This window comes from Lathamus discolor, chromosome 4 (genome assembly GCF_037157495.1).
Source record: "Lathamus discolor isolate bLatDis1 chromosome 4, bLatDis1.hap1, whole genome shotgun sequence".
NCBI classification, from domain to species: Eukaryota; Metazoa; Chordata; class Aves; order Psittaciformes; family Psittacidae; genus Lathamus; species Lathamus discolor.
The window spans coordinates 38,156,802-38,172,902 of NC_088887.1; the positions used below are offsets into that span (position 1 = coordinate 38,156,802).

At 37.1% G+C, this 16,101-nt stretch overlaps 1 protein-coding gene across 4 annotated transcripts in view; it reads left to right on the forward strand.

Moving 5' to 3' along the window:
• CASK (calcium/calmodulin dependent serine protein kinase) overlaps positions 1–15,513 on the forward strand; it is a 204,677-nt gene extending 189,164 nt beyond the window's left edge. For all 4 annotated transcript variants that reach the window (XM_065677115.1, XM_065677116.1, XM_065677117.1 and 1 more), the window contains 5 exons: positions 1,294–1,374; positions 1,466–1,546; positions 5,768–5,970; positions 8,177–8,260; positions 14,099–15,513. In XM_065677115.1, the coding sequence (XP_065533187.1) occupies positions 1,294–1,374; positions 1,466–1,546; positions 5,768–5,970; positions 8,177–8,260; positions 14,099–14,275 (626 nt within the window). In that variant the 3' untranslated portion in view covers positions 14,276–15,513. The remainder of the gene's footprint in view (positions 1–1,293; positions 1,375–1,465; positions 1,547–5,767; positions 5,971–8,176; positions 8,261–14,098) is intronic.
• Positions 15,514–16,101: the final 588 nt, after the last annotated feature.

Below are 16,101 nucleotides of genomic sequence, written 5' to 3' on the forward strand. Positions count from 1 at the left end.
AAATTGAAGTAGTTATACTTTTACTCTTTGCTGAAGTGAATAGAAAAATCTGCCCTATAAAAAGAAATGCATTAAATTAAATCCTTTGCTGCTTTAACTGGGACTTTTGTACAAAGAGCCCGTGCCTTCTGGTACACTCCACAGTCTTAATGCTGATCTTGGTGGCTGGAGACTTCTGGAGAAAGCAAACTAAAGCGTCCGCCTATACTTTCCTACAGGGTTTTGAAAAGGGGGGGAAGGATATATCCGGACTTATCCTAAAAGATGGATGGGATATAGTTGAGGTTAATACACCAGCTTAGGACTTGGAAACACTCAGAGATCTCATACTTTAGATGCAGTCTCTCCTCCCTTCTTTTTATAGCATGCATAAATACAGAACTGAAAACTCGTTCGTTATTCTGCAATTGCTGATTGCTGTAATTTTTATAAATGTATTAAACAGCCTCCTGGCTTCTTTTTTCATTAAGAAATGCAAGAATTACCAAAGATGATGTATTACTGGGCACAGGAGGAATAAGCTGGTTTTAATGAACAAAACTTGATCTGTCAATCCTTATATACCTTGACAATTGACAATAGGCTGATAGGCATGATGGAATTCATCTGATTTCAACTGCAGTTGAAATTCTGAAATTGTACTTTTACAATTTTTCCCTAAATATGGTGGAGGTTCTTTTATGTAATGCCATCACTTTTCATTAGAATTCTTCATTCTGTCACGAGTTTTAAAAGCATGTCCATTTAACTAGCACGTGTTTAAAGAGAACTCTAATTACAATTAATATGATGGTAGTTTTGAAGAATAAATACCACAAAGTATTAAGACTCTTCTCTATGCATCCAAGTATTAACACTCTTCTCTATACATTTCTCATAAATCTTGTTAAAACATGATTATGAAAATATTCCTGTCTTTAGTGTAAATAGATGTTCTCATATTGTATTCATGTTGGTCACTGTCTACTGATTTTTCTTTAGTACTGCAATTTCTTAGGAATTCAAACATGAATGGCATGCCATTTTAGCTAATTTTTGTGGTCTGCTGAACACTGCATGAAAGGACACGCAAACTTTCCTGAGCATTTCAGTACCTTTTTTATTGCTTTTTAACAGTTTTATTAATGAACAATTTCGTTAAAATTGCATAATGAAATGCTTTTATTTTCCATAATACATCACTTTGTATTATAAATCTAAAACTTGGTAAAATTATAATTTGTACTACAATTAATTATTACCCTTGATATGCCTTTTTTTCTTATCCCTGTGGGGGTTTCTTTTGTGTTTTAGTGTTTGATCAATTAGATCTCGTCACATATGAAGAAGTAGTAAAACTGCCAGCATTCAAAAGGAAAACGCTAGTCTTACTAGGTAATTTTGACTTATTATTCTGAACACAATAGCATAGTTTTGAATCTTTTCTGGTGGAAAAATTACCATTCATTTTTGTGTTGTGGATTAGGTGCACATGGTGTTGGAAGAAGACACATAAAAAACACACTCATCACAAAACACCCGGACAGATTTGCTTACCCCATTCCTCGTAAGTAGCAATGTTCAATGTGTACTGCAAAATCCTTTGTATCATCCTTGACAACACACCTATTGTACTGCTATGTGTGTTCAGTTCTGCTGAGACGAATCCTATCTTAAATGTGGGAACTATAATACAACTGGGTATAGTTCTTCTTTTATTTTTTTCAGAGGGAAGTGCAGTAAGTAGTACCACGCATGTTTCTTACTATTCACAAACTTTCTTGTTAAGCACACCTTTCTCTAACCCAAAGATCTGTTAATTTAGAATGAAGGTTAAAACATTTTTTGGTTTTTTGTGCTAATTTTATATTTACAGTTCAGGTAAGACTGGAACAGCCTTGACATTTAAAATTGTGGATAGTTCCCATGAGAAGAATTATAAACTGGATTTCGAGGAAACCTTTAATGTGTACCTTATCTGGATGTTTTTCATTACTTTTCACAGCCTAGCCTTGAGGACTGGTATTACACTAACATAACTTCAAGTTTCCAGAGATGATAATAAGCAAAGAAAACTCAATTAACTTTACTGTTTACAAGTGGGTTGTTATGAAGAACACTGGGGTGTTTTTCTTTCATGACAACCTCTATCAATACAATCCAGGAATTGCATATCCTACTACATAATCTCTTGGAGAGGCACTCTTTCTCCTCAAACTAGGCATTCTGAAACAAGAGTCTTCCAGCAGCTTAATCTGTCTGCTGTGTTTCAGGCTGACTTCAGAAACATCATACATGCCTCAGAAGTGTCATTGATGACTGCTGTGCATTAATTTATTTTCTTTATTTTTTTCTTTATTTTCTTTCTTGTTAGTGCTTTACCCTAAACTGGCACATGTGTGGTTTGCTACCTATGAGGATTTTGTTGTTGCTAAAAAAATATTATTTTTAAGAACTTATCTGCACACCTATTTGGAAACGGAAAAGGATTAGCTGGCTGCTGATTTTAGTTCCCCTGGCTTGCTTGCTAAGGAGTTACACAAAGACCAGTGCCAGCAGATGGAAAACAGAAAGACCTAGTAGCCCTTTCAAAAGCATGAGCCTTTGGATCCCCCCAGCAGCAATGCTAAACTGTACTGTTTGTCACACTAGTGTTTATATCTAGACACTAAAATCCTACATTAGACGCTTTAGAAGTGCAGTGCCAGGAGTATCCAATAAAATTGCACCTATATATATTATATATATATACAATCTTGTCAATACAGACAAGATTATATGGGGGGAAGGGAACAGTAACCCAGCAAATATGCTTTCAATTTCAAAGAACTAAACCAAAGAGTAATAAATGCTTTACAGTACGCTTTTCACCCAGCCTCTCTCAAGTACTAACTGTATTGCTGTGAGGAGGTAGAAGCTGAACTAGTGACCTCACCTTCAAATACCTATTAAAACAGACTCGCCTAAACTGTGACAACCATGCCTTAGATTGCCTACACTAGGTTCCTGCTCACTCTGTGGTAGCACTGGAATTGTTTCACTTGATTATATAAGGCTAAAAAGCCTAGACTGGAAATCAGCATGAAATTCAGGTGCTTAAGCATCAGTATGATGTTTAGATGCTTAAGCATCAGTATGATGTTTAGATGCTTGTTTTAGACATCACCTGACCTCCAGACCCACTCCAGAAGAGCAATGGCGTCCTTTAACTCCTCTGTTACATCTAGTAGTTCCTATATGTATATTTCAGACTTCAGGCATTTAGGGCATTTGAAATAGCACTTTATGCTGGTGTTTAGAGACCAAATTAGTTTGTTGTTAGTGGTATAAATAGGTCATATAAAATATATCACATACCCTTTAAGTATTACGGGAACCTGATCTGTCTTTCAGTGGACTCTAGGTAATTGAATTTATTCTCTACGACTCTCAGGGATGGATTTTGCTGCATTTTCTGCATTCTTTTACAAAACTGTAGTAGGAGTAGGTATATTTTGAGATAGGCCTTAAGTTGGGTATGGAGTTTTGGGGACTGCTTTATGAAGAAAGTATGTACCTACTGAAAACCTGGTTATAAAAATCATGTCACATACAACAGTATTTAATTAAAAGGATTATTAGGCCATATATCTCTCACCACATAGGTCTGCAGAAGCAATATATTCAAAAGTACATTATTGCTAAGTAGCTTTCATCTCTCTGGACCAGAAGTAATTAGGCCCTCACCCACTTTTTAGGCTTATACTTTCACACTGAAGAAGAAAACCTCACAAAAATTTAAGTAAAAAAAAAGGAAAATACTTTTTTTTTTTTCCAAAAGAAAAGGATGTGGGGGAACTACAAGAATATGTAAGTTCAGTAGACCTAAGGCAGCAGTGAGTAATATAGTGATATTATATGGTTTATATAATCCATTGTTCTTGAATTCCTTAAAATAATAACTATGATCTATAATACATCTATAGAACTTTTCATCTTTGAAATATGCTAATTAATCCTCAGTACAATAACAGGTATAATTAAAAACAGAAGATGAGCTCAATTTTTTGATACCTTGTTTAAAATTATTATAGGGTTTTTGAAAGATATGGGATTAGATCGGTAAGAGATGTGGTGTTTGAGATTTGTCACTGACATAAATATGATAGTGGGAAAATATGAGAGAAAATCAGTTTGTGAGGGAATACTAGAAGAAAGAGAAGCAAGTGGATATCAGTGTGCCTGTGTGGGAAAGAGAAGCAGATGGCCTATAGAAGCACAAAATGGTTGAGATCCCTACCTCTGGAAATCATCTGGTCCAGTCCCTCTCTCTACTCAAGCAGGGCCATCTAGAGCTGGTTGCCCAGAACCATCTCAAGGTGGCTTTTGAATATCTCTGAGGATGGAGACTCCATCACCTCTCTGGGCAACCTTTGCCAGTGCTCAGTCACCCTCAGAGTGTAAAAGTATTTCCTCACATTCAGGTGGAAGCTCACATATTTTAGTGTGTGCCCATTACCTCTTGTCCTATCATTTAGCACCACTGAAAAGAGACTGCCTCCGCCTTCTTTACACTTTCACTTTGGATATTTGTACTCATTGATGATAACCATCCTGAGCCTTGTCTTCTCTATGCTGAACAGTCCCAGTTTTCTCAGCCTTTCCTCATAGATGAGATTCTCCAGTTCCATAACAGCCCTTCAACGGAATCTTTCCAGTAAGTCCATGCATCTCTTGTACTGAGAAGCCCAGAGCTGGGCACAGCACTCCAGGTGTGGCCTTACCAGTGCTGAGTAGAGGGAAAGAATTGCCTTCTTCGACATCCTGCCAATACTTTGTCTAATGCAGTCCAGGATACCTTTAGCCTTTCTTTGCCACGAGAGCACACTGCTGGCTCATGTTCAAATGAGTGTCTACCAGGACCCCCCTCAGGGCCTTTTCTGGATAGCCGCTTTACAACTGGTCAGCCCCCAGCATGTACCAATGCATGGGGTTGTTCCTCCCAGTGGCAGGACTTGGCACTTCCCCTTCCTTGTTGAATTTCATGAGGTTCCTGTCAACCTGTTTCTCCAGCCTGTCAAGGTCACTCTGGGTGGCAACAGGACTCTCCGGTGTATCAGCCACTCCTCCCAGTTTTGTATCACTGGCATCCTTGCTGAGGGTACACTATGCCCCATCATCCACATCTTTAATGAAGATGTTGAACAGGCTTGGGCCCAGTACTGGCCCCTGGGGTAAAATGGTTAATTGAATTGATTAGAAACTGTAAAAACTGTGGGATTTGGCCTTTCTTGCTGTTGACAGCAGCTGATAGGATCTGATAGTCTTGACCAGGTAAAGGTTATTTATGACCTTCTGTTCTTTCTCTGTTACCTGTTCATTTTTTACCTTTTCCACATCCCTTAGTCTCCTGCTTTTCTAAGCCTCTGTCATTCTGCCTACCTCAAGCTCATGCTTCATGGTTCTATGTGTGATTTGACAGGTCATCATTCAGCAAATAAATATTCATAAACAAAACAAAATGCCATATACAAGCCTAATATTCATAGAATCATAGAATAGTTAGGGTTGGAAAGGACCTTAAGATCATCTACTTACAACCCCCCTGCCATGGGCAGGGACATCTCACACTCAACCATCCCACCCAGGGCTTTATCCAACCTGGCCTTGAACACTGCCAGGGATGGAGCATTCACAACCTCCCTGGGCAACCCATTCCAGTGCCTCACCACCCTAACAGGAAAGAACTTTTTCCCTATATCCAATCTAAAAATATTGCTTTTGTACTAAAAGTATTTTGTATTTTCAGATACAACCCGACCTCCAAAGAAAGATGAAGAAAACGGGAAAAATTACTACTTTGTATCACATGACCAAATGATGCAGGATATATCAAACAATGAATATTTGGAATATGGCAGCCATGAGGATGCAATGTATGGGACAAAACTGGAAACAATACGAAAGATCCATGAGCAGGGACTAATTGCAATACTTGATGTAGAACCTCAGGTAACTAATGAGAAGTATATAAAAATGGAACTCATCACAAATCAACCTTATTTTATTGAGATACATTTATTTTTATTGATAGCACAGTAGATAAGTAATGTATACAGTAATATGAAACAAAAATCCCTGGACCACCAAGGTATCAATTTGTGAAGTAGAATTCTGGTAATTGTCTGGTTAGAAGAAAAACAGCAGAAACAAGTTAGTACTTTAGCTTGGTATGCAAACACTGTAGCTTGAAAATCTACTTAGCATGTAACTTTTTACTACATTAGCCTCATGTCCAGTGAAATGTATCTAAAGAAGTGATTGTCATTGCCTGCTAGGAGTAATGTTTTAGATACTTCAGAAATCTCTCCTTGATGCTGTTATAGATGGTAATCTTGCTCCTGACTGACTCTTAGGTCCATGTCACTATTGAGCATGGTCAGAAACATTTGTGGTCGATCACCTATATTAATCCTGTTTGCACAGGGACCAGATCAGTGTTGTTACTTCATCAACTGCTTTCTGTGTTGCAGTATTAGACTTTCCAGAAGAAGGCAGGAAGGAAAATCAGGCTCCAAAGAAACACTAAAAGATTGTTCATTCCTCATATAAAATCTTCAGTGGAAAATGCTGATACGTTTCCTTTGTTACATCCATGTAGTCATGACTTTCAATTCACAGGGATGTGTCTGTATGTTTTGTTAAGTGGAACAACATGAATCTGGACAAACATGATGTTTATTCTACGATACTGAAGGAAATGAGAGGAAAGACAAATTAAAATTGTTACCAGTGTTAGCTGTTTAAATTTGCTGCCTTCTTTCCTTTTTTGTGAATGGATTCAGTAACTTCAAATTCTTTAAGAATTTCGTAACAGAAATAAGGTACCTGACTAAATTATTTAGGACTGTTCACATAATACACTGGTGTGGTGCTGTTCTGAAAAATAAAATCCCATGTTTTAACAGTTCTCAGGGAGAGCAGCATTTATACTTACTTGAAATGGAGTAGCTAATAAAAGCAAACTCTATTGATAGACCTTTTCAACTTGCATTATTCAGAAACATCACAATTCTCAGAAGCCATTTTAATCTTTCTTAGCACGTATTTACATTTGGTAACAGCCACTTTGGTACGCTTCCTCTACCATGTGTATAGGAAACCTCTTTCTTAACTAGCTTCCTCATGCATCCATCTTAGCTCATTAAGACCAGCCTGTCTGTGGACTTATTCCTAGTTATCTTACACCACTTGCCTTTTTTCCCTTAGGTACTCTTAGTTATGTGAGTTTTCTTGACTTTCATATATGGGATTTATCTCTCTGTTTTGAGGGTGTTGGCATAGATAATATAAATACGCCAGTTACAAGTAGCAGAGAGGAAAACCTCTTTAGCTTGGGAAAAGGATGGATTGTGGATTGTCTGTTTGTTTGCTTGTTTTAAAAAGAAAACAAACGTTGGAAAATACAGGAAGTAGAAGGAGCAAAAGACCAGCCTTTAGCCTTACTTTATCTTGTCCATCCGTTTGAGTTCAGCTGACATATGTTTATTTCCTTTCCTGTACTTCAGTCTAGCTTGGATCTGTACCAAAGTTTTACATATGGCAGCTCTGAGTGTCACTCAGTAAATTATGACTGAGTCAACTTCTAATGATAATTCTTTTCTTTTGTATAGATTTGGTTCAAGGCTTTGGTGCTGCATTTACTGCATTAGTGCTATGCTCACTTTTTAAAAACTTCACTCACGTCATATTTTGATTTGTTTCAGAGAATAATGACGAAGAGTTGGTAGAAAAACTTAGAAAAAAAATAGTAGAAAAATTCTATTCTAATCAGTACTTACTCTAAAATACAGTTGGCTCTTTTCCCCATTTATGGCATGACTAGATTCTTTTACCTGTTAATCATTCAGTTTAAATGCAAACGGAATTCTTAATCTTTGAGACTGTATGGGAGGAGCCTCTCTGAAAATGCTAAAGCTTTTATTGTCTTGAAAACTCACTTAAATTAAGGATAAATGCACAGTTCAACCACCAAAAAATGTAAAATAATGCAATAAGCTAAGTGTCTGCATTACGAAGGTCTTGATTCTTCTTCAGTTAAAAACAAATACCAGTGTTGGTAAATCGTGATTTTATATCTTTTGCTTGTGCAACTAAACTTGTTTCACATTGATTGTTGGGGGATTCTTCTAAAGTATCTGATTTATGTTTCACCCAGGCATTGAAGGTCCTGAGAACTGCAGAGTTTGCTCCTTTTGTTGTTTTTATTGCTGCACCTACGATTACCCCAGGCATTAATGAGGTATGGCATATTGCAGTCTAATGTCTTATCAGAGACAGAATTAAGGATGAGATTCAAATATGCAGATAAGCCTCTTTAATTGTTTCCTTGTCTGTAAATTGAGAGGCAGAAAGACAGTTGTATGGCAGCATTATTAAGTTGAGATATATTTATTGTTTAGTAACAGATTTTTCTAATTTGAAATTCAAACTTCAAGTTAAAAGATCCATATGATGTATTCTAATAATACATATTCTTTTATTTCATTCCCTACCCCAGAGACCTGCTTCCAAACCCTTCACAAATTATTAGCGCAAATTACTCAGTTCTGACTTGCAATGCTAGCACTAAATCACAGCTGGCCTGAACTGAAGAAATGGATGTGTGTGACTGTGCTGACATCCCCCCTTTATCTATAGCATTTTTTCTATACAGCAAACACATGTGTGAGAAATAGGCTTATTAGTTGAAGAGTCTGTTCTCTAAGAATTGGAAGCTTTGACTGAAGGGTTATTGCTTCTAGAACAATGTTAAGTATTCATGGACGTCCATATCCTGAATTTCCTACATTGTTTTTATAGAGTATCCACTCTGCAGATTACTACTGATATCAAAGATGTTATCAAGCAGTTCTGGATTTAGAGCTCACAACAGGGCAAGCAGTATTTATATTAACGCTTTATCTGCTCAGCCTTTTTAAACCATGATACTAAGGTATTTAATCAATTGGATTTGACCATGAATCTGTTCCAAGTTTCCTACATGTCTCCTTGATCATGCAAAAATAAACTCAGAATCCCTGTTTCTATAGAAATGTAATTACAATATCGTAAGTATGAAATTGCAACATTACTGCAGAGGCTTGCAGGAAAATAAGGAACAAGACAAACATATTAAATGCCAATACCCTGAATGATTATTAAAATAGTAAGTGGAGAGTGAAAAACATTGGCCTCAAGCTGCAATTTTACTGGCAGCTGAGGCATTCTACTAGTTCACTGTTGCTGAAGGGGCCGATTCTCTCCAACTTGCTTCTGGGACACATGCTGTCACTCTGCACTAGCCATGGCACATACCAGAACCTTTAGTGAGCTACTTTAGCTCTAAATTGGATTTTTTGTCAGTTTTGAAGCGTCCCACAAAGACTCTGACAAGCACCAGTGCCAGAAAAAGCATTCATTGTGTTTTATGGACCCAAACCCTAACTGGTAAATGTCATGAGCGTATAGATGAAGATATCTCAAGACATCGCAATCTGCAATGCTAGTGAAGTGACAGTTTGTCCAACTGCAGGTGTTGATGTATGCTGTAAATTAGTACAATCTTGAGAAAATACTAAAATTTTGTATTCTACACTGACTTTGTGCAAGCAAATGGCATGACAGCGGTTAAAAAAAAAATTGTTCTTAAGAAAAATAACTGTTCTTAGGATGTGTGAGGCAAGCATTGTGCTTATAGCAGTGTTCAGGCAGCCAGGTACCCTGTGGAATTATCTGATTGCCTGGGTTTGTTGCCTCAATTCCTGTGTCTCGGCTCCCACATAGTATTACTTGCCCTCACTCATCTGCCAGTAGTACTTTTAATCTTCCAGCTGTAGGATGTAATACAGAGATAATTTGGGGCAGCTCATATGAGGCAGAAAATGTTTTCTGTGGTACGCTGGGAAGAGGACAGAAATGTACCTTTTATAGTAGTGGTGGGGAACTACTTATTCATGCCAAAGAAATATTAGTAGAAGTATTATGTTCTAAATATTTGCATTCATGCTGTAAGACTGTGTCTTTATTTTAAGCTTTTGTGACTAAAGTATCTTCAAACAGGGTTTCACTCAGGCACATGAATTGCTGAACTGAGGCCATGCTTATAAAGCATGCTAATTTATGGATCAATTAAGGAAAGGGAGGGGCAGGAAATCACAACAGCAACAGACCTTACCCACATACAGGATCCTATTTTCCAAGGTTTACATGAAGGAGATACGCAAACTGTGTCTGTGTGTGAGCAGCCTGCAAGGCAGCAAACAAAAGTGGAGAGTGTGTTCCATATTTCCCATTCATGCTTCCTTTTTGAAAAGGCTCATTTGCATAATTAGCATCCCTTTCTGTTTATCCTCTTATCCTGCTGTGTTTATTTTACTTATGCTTTTTGAGAACACTTCTGTAAATGACTATCCTTTTTCCCCCCTTATGTTTTCTTAAATTTCATCTTTGCTTTTCTTTTCATTTTCCCGCACTCGTACTAATTGTACATAGCTGCCAAAATGGTGCAGAAAATTGCCTGTAAGTACCAGCTAGGGGCGGACAAGGTAGTCGTGGTTATTTTCGTAGTTTTAGAATGTAGATATGCTTGTTCCCTTTTAACGTTACTTTCGCCATTGGAATAAAAACTTAGTGTAATGATGACTTCAGATACCTGCAGTAAAATCGTTTGCTAGTGAAAAAGGAACTAGAGCATAAATTTTCTGTTCTTACAGCTATAGATCTGAACTTTGTGGTAAAATCAGTGCAGAGGCCTGATCTTAAAAGTATCTCTCTTGAGACACTTTAGCCTGTCGCAGACTGCACAAAGTATCTCAATAATCAAGGACCATACAGCAAGAGGTAGAAGACAAAGTATTATGCTTCCTAACAGAATATAGGAGTGCACTATGAGCAATTCTGCAAAGCACAAAACCAATAAAAACCATATAGGAAATCTCCCAGAGTGTAACCACCTGTCTAATCACAAAGGAAGCTTAAATCAGATTATTTCTGTGCTAAAACAGAGAGAAGAGAGGATATCAGGAAACAATGAAGTAGTTCCTCTTTCCTCCAGCTGTTTTCTACCTCACACTGCCCAGGCAGCAACAAATAGGAGTTGACAGGCTCCACTTTTTTGATCTAAATCTTTATTGAGCCATGTGTAAATCTTTATTGAGCCAAATTCTTCTGAAATTTAGCTAGGCATTCTCCCTTCCTACCGCCAAAGAATAAAAGGATATTTTCTCAAGAACTGTGCAGTCCACCAGCTGTTTAAATTGAGGAGAATTTCTTTCTGTTGAAGCAAAATTGGCAAAGGCTTGATGGTGTGTTTATACATTATTCACAGCCTTAGAAGGGAATCTTAGTAATTTGTTAGGCTGTGCTTTGACTGTCACAAGTGGTAGCTACTGGCCTATGTACTTTGAAGGCAAAAAAAACCAAAAAGAAACCCAGTCCTCAGATACTAAAGGTACTACTTGTGGCCATTGTGTACAGGGGAGAGATCTCATGGATAAAAGCCATGTTTCACTCCTTTCTGTCCCACCTACAGTGGGGAAGGAGAGAAGATTAGACTGTTACATGAGAGCTGGGGAAAGAAGAAAAGACAGAGATGTTCTGCTCCCAAATGTGGAATTAATGAAGTTGTGGCCACTCATTTGTTTGTCTGCAGCTGGCTGAACATTTCAATTTATACCTTTCTTGACACTACTGAGAGCACAAATGATGGAGAATATTCTTCTTGGAGAATAATCTGAGGTGTTCACTATTCAAAATTTAATTCAGGAATTTTAAAGAAATTGAGAGGATCTTACTACAGCAAAAATTTTGAGGAAGCATTAACTTCAAAGATGTATTTAAGACTTACACAGAGGAAACAGCAAAGTCTGATGTGGTTTTGAATGTACAAATAGATACTCAGAAAACACAAACACAGATGAAATTTGGTCACAGAATAGAACAAAAATCAAGAACTGTAATCTCTTTTTGCAAAACTTGAGAAAGTTTGAATCTATTTGAAAACTCCTGCAATGGCCTTTCTCAAACTTACTACTGCCCCTAAAAGTTTATGAAAGAAGTAACGTTTGACATTTCCAACAGACTAGGAAATTTAGATAGTCCAAAATACAGTAAAGTTAGATCTAGGAGAATCTAAGATAGAAAAATATTAAAAATCAATTAATTTTTGAAAAGTTTTGTGACCTCTATATGTACAGGCTAAAAAATTAGTATTCAGTCTTCTTTATATACCAGTTGAGGTTTTTTTCAAGTGAGATCACTATAAATTTTTACGATTTTTATTGTCAGTCACAGTAAGATAGATGCTTTACTGAGAAAAGTTCATTATCACACTTGTATGTAAAGATGACACGGGAAATCTGAATAGCATTTTAAAATGCTACATAGGACTTAACAGTTCATGGGGAGTTTTCAGGTACTGATAGCCTTGTGCCATGAGATTGAAACTCTTTTATAGGTGCAATATGGTTTTGTTAAGAATGGCTTTAAACATAAAATAAATCTTAACTAGATGTATTCAAGGCACAGGAAATATTCTGCTTGACCAGTATGGTTTCATTTTCTTTGTAGGTTAATTTAAGCAGAAAAATTTAGATCCTCTGCTGATATAAATTGATGTCTCTTTTGGAATCAATGAGAAGTTGGTAGTGTACCTGACTAGGTTTTGGGCTTAATGACACTAAGCCATATGAAACACTCCACAAAAGTATTTAATATTAGTATTGATCCATATTGTCCAATTTCTTACTAGAAGAAATTACATTTCCATGCACTAGTATTTTCTATAGAAGTTCCAGGAATCGCTGGCAATGCATAATGGTCCGTATAAGGAGCATCCCTTGTACAGAGTACATGTGAGGAGTATTTGTCTAACCTGGAATGAAATTTATAGTGATAATCATGTGAAGGAGACATATCCTCCCTCCCCCCATTTGAGGCTGCAGCTTCTGGAGAGAAGCAGAACTGTAAGTTTAGTACAGAACTTCTCCAGAAGTGGCTGGTTTCATTGCTATAGGGAAGGAGAACTGTCTCAATGCAGGTTATTCCCTTTAGAGGACCTGAAAGCCACTGTTCCACAGCTACTTGTCACTATAATTACAAATACTTGGAAGCTAAAACAGAAAAAAAGGGGAGGAGGGGAATCTCTTATTAGATAGATTAAAGTCTGTTCCCAGAATAATTTCTTGTGAAAACAGCTATAGGCACTGTGTCCGTACTTCCTGCAGCCTAAAACTCTCTTCTAATGAAGTGTATCCCAATTGACTGATCAAGTAGGATGGCCCTATAGATACTACAGAGCAGCAGGAGTTTATACTGTTCATATATAATTTTTTTCCCATATCCACCCCAAACCTATGGGGTACAATGGACTTGATCACTTTCACGAAAGCAGCAAATTATTTTTTTTCTTCTTTTTTTTTTTTTTTCATTTCTAAGGGAATTTGCAGGAAGAAAATTCAAACTTATGATTTGCTGCAGAGCATTAGAAAGAAGCTGTTTGCAACCCTGATCTCTCAGAAAGGCAGATCCTCATGATCTCACACTAGGAGATGCTGGGAATGGCATGCTCTGAAATAGGAACCACAAAGTAACATGGGTTGAAAACTTCCTTATCAGAAAACTATTATTAAAGGAAGTAGGCCCAGAAGACTGATGCTGAACAGAAAACATTACCAAAATCAGGAACAGCTGATACATGACAATATACCTGCCCTGTTTCTCATGTTCTTACCTGGACATAGGCCAAATTTGTGCTCGTACTTGCACACTTCATACATTTTATTCATATATGGTGTCTGTTGCTCATGTCTGTGCTGCTTTTCTAAGCTTCCATCCTCTACTTCCCTTGTTAACACTAGACTCGTGTTTTGTCTCAATATTAATATCTGAGTGCTGTTTGAGTGTCAGCTTCAAGAGAGAAATTGTGCCATTTCTCCCGTGCAGTTTCCATAGATTGAGGTGGGAGATCTAAACCACCCAGACCTCCCTAAGGCTTTTTTGTCTGTTTCCTTCTCTGTAAGTAACAGTTAGAAAGCTAGTTTAGAAGCGTACAAAAAGATCCAACTTCTCTCTCCCATTTTCTTTTCTGACCACCAAACAGGATGAATCTCTTCAGCGCCTGCAGAAGGAGTCTGAAATCTTACAGAGAACATATGCACACTACTTTGACCTAACAATTATCAACAATGAAATTGATGAAACTATCAGGCACCTGGAGGAAGCCATCGAGCTTGTGTGTACAGCCTCACAGTGGGTCCCAGTCTCCTGGGTCTACTAGACCAGTCATGAGAGAATTGAAAAGAAAAAAATCTGTCATTACTGGGAACCACCTCATACATGGAAAACCTCTTCGTTACTGACCTTGTGTCAACAGGTCTTGGCCCCTAGAGACTACCTAGATGTAGTGTGACCTAAAATATAATTATTGTCATGTCCGAATAGATAGGAGGAGGGGGAAAAAAATTCAAACACTAATTTAAAGAGACAGTATCTTTTTTTTAATCATTTCTCCTAAACTTTAATAAAATGTATCTTTAAATATATGTATTATTCAGTCCTTTGGAATGTTATATTTTTGGAAACCATAGCTTTTTATTTCAAGGGCCCCTAAAAACTGCACAAAATAGATGCTGCTTTCTATAATCTATTTTAATAGTAATAATAATATGATTCTGTTACCTTAACTTGGGGGTGGAACACTACATTCTTTTTAGAGTCTGATTTTATGGATTGGAATACTTTGCGTTCCTTTATTTATTTGAAGTAATTAGTCTAGTGGTTACGAAACAAATTCATAAATTTTAAAGGCCTTTTTTCGCGCTTTTTTTTTCTAGGATAGCATTTTTAAGTACTTTTGTGTAACATCCAGATAATGTGATACTGTCTCTTTGAAGAACTCTGTAAAACTTTTAGAAATCTGAAATTGGGTCTTGACTCTTAATGCATGTGGACAGTCGCAAGCGTTCATGCCGTTGGTGTATCTGTGTTGATAAAACCTGTAATCTACAGCAAAGTACATTCCGTTCATGGGAACACGTACCCAAGGGAATAAAGTAAAATATTATTCTGACTAAGTTGTAAACCTATGCACATCCCTTGCATTTTGGGCAACTTTATAAAAAAAAAAAGAAAAAAAACAAAACTGATTTTTATTAATAATAATCATGTAGTGAAATGTGTTTGTAATTTTGTCTCAATTTAATTTGTTGTAAGGTGGGAGGGGGCAATTACTGGTTTCACCATTTCAGATCCGTGTTGTCTGAGAGTATTAACGTTTTAATTAAGTTTAAGCAAAGAAATGCTGATTTTTAATATGTATGTAATTGTTTAAAAATGCACACATTTTAAAAGAAAATACTGTGCAATGAAGAAACCAGTTTAGGCATTGCGATAAACTGACTATTCCAAAAGACTCATCTACAACAGCCCTGTAAATTCCTTTAAAAATGGTAATTGACTCTACAGTCTGACCAATTTTTTTTATTTTAAATATACTTCCTTTTATGTGTTCAACAATTACATGCTTTTGGGTCCTTCATTTCATTGCAGGGAGTTTCAAGAACAAGTCAGCAGCTCATGCAGCAAGCAAAGGTTTCTTACAGTCTGTTAAGGGAAGACCCTTGGAAGAGCACAGCCTGTAGTGTGTTCCAGGGTCTCTGCTCCACCTGTACAACCACAAGTTAAACTAATTTAGAATTAAGAGCGGAGCCAAGTAAGAAAATTTAACTACGTGCTGACCTGGTGTTTTGTTTCCCTTCTTCATGCTCTTACTGGCCCAGATGCTTGCATTTTTTTCTGAAAATGGCCACCAGAAGCAAGCAATGCCACCTCTTTTTAGGTGGCAGAAATGCAGTGTTCCTTAAAACGATTTATCTTCAAAGCTTGGTTGGTGTGCTGTTGTGTAGTATGAAGTTTAGTGTTTATATTAAAATGATACAGTGTTCTCAAAGTGTTCATCCTCAGAGGTGAACTATCAGCTGTAATTGATCTGTGGGCTGTTCCAGTTGTTTGGCACCGCTACACATGTAATCAGAAAAAGTTCTCACAGCTGAACCTTTATCATATGGGTAATTATCTGAAACTGAACATGAGCTGGCAGTGTGC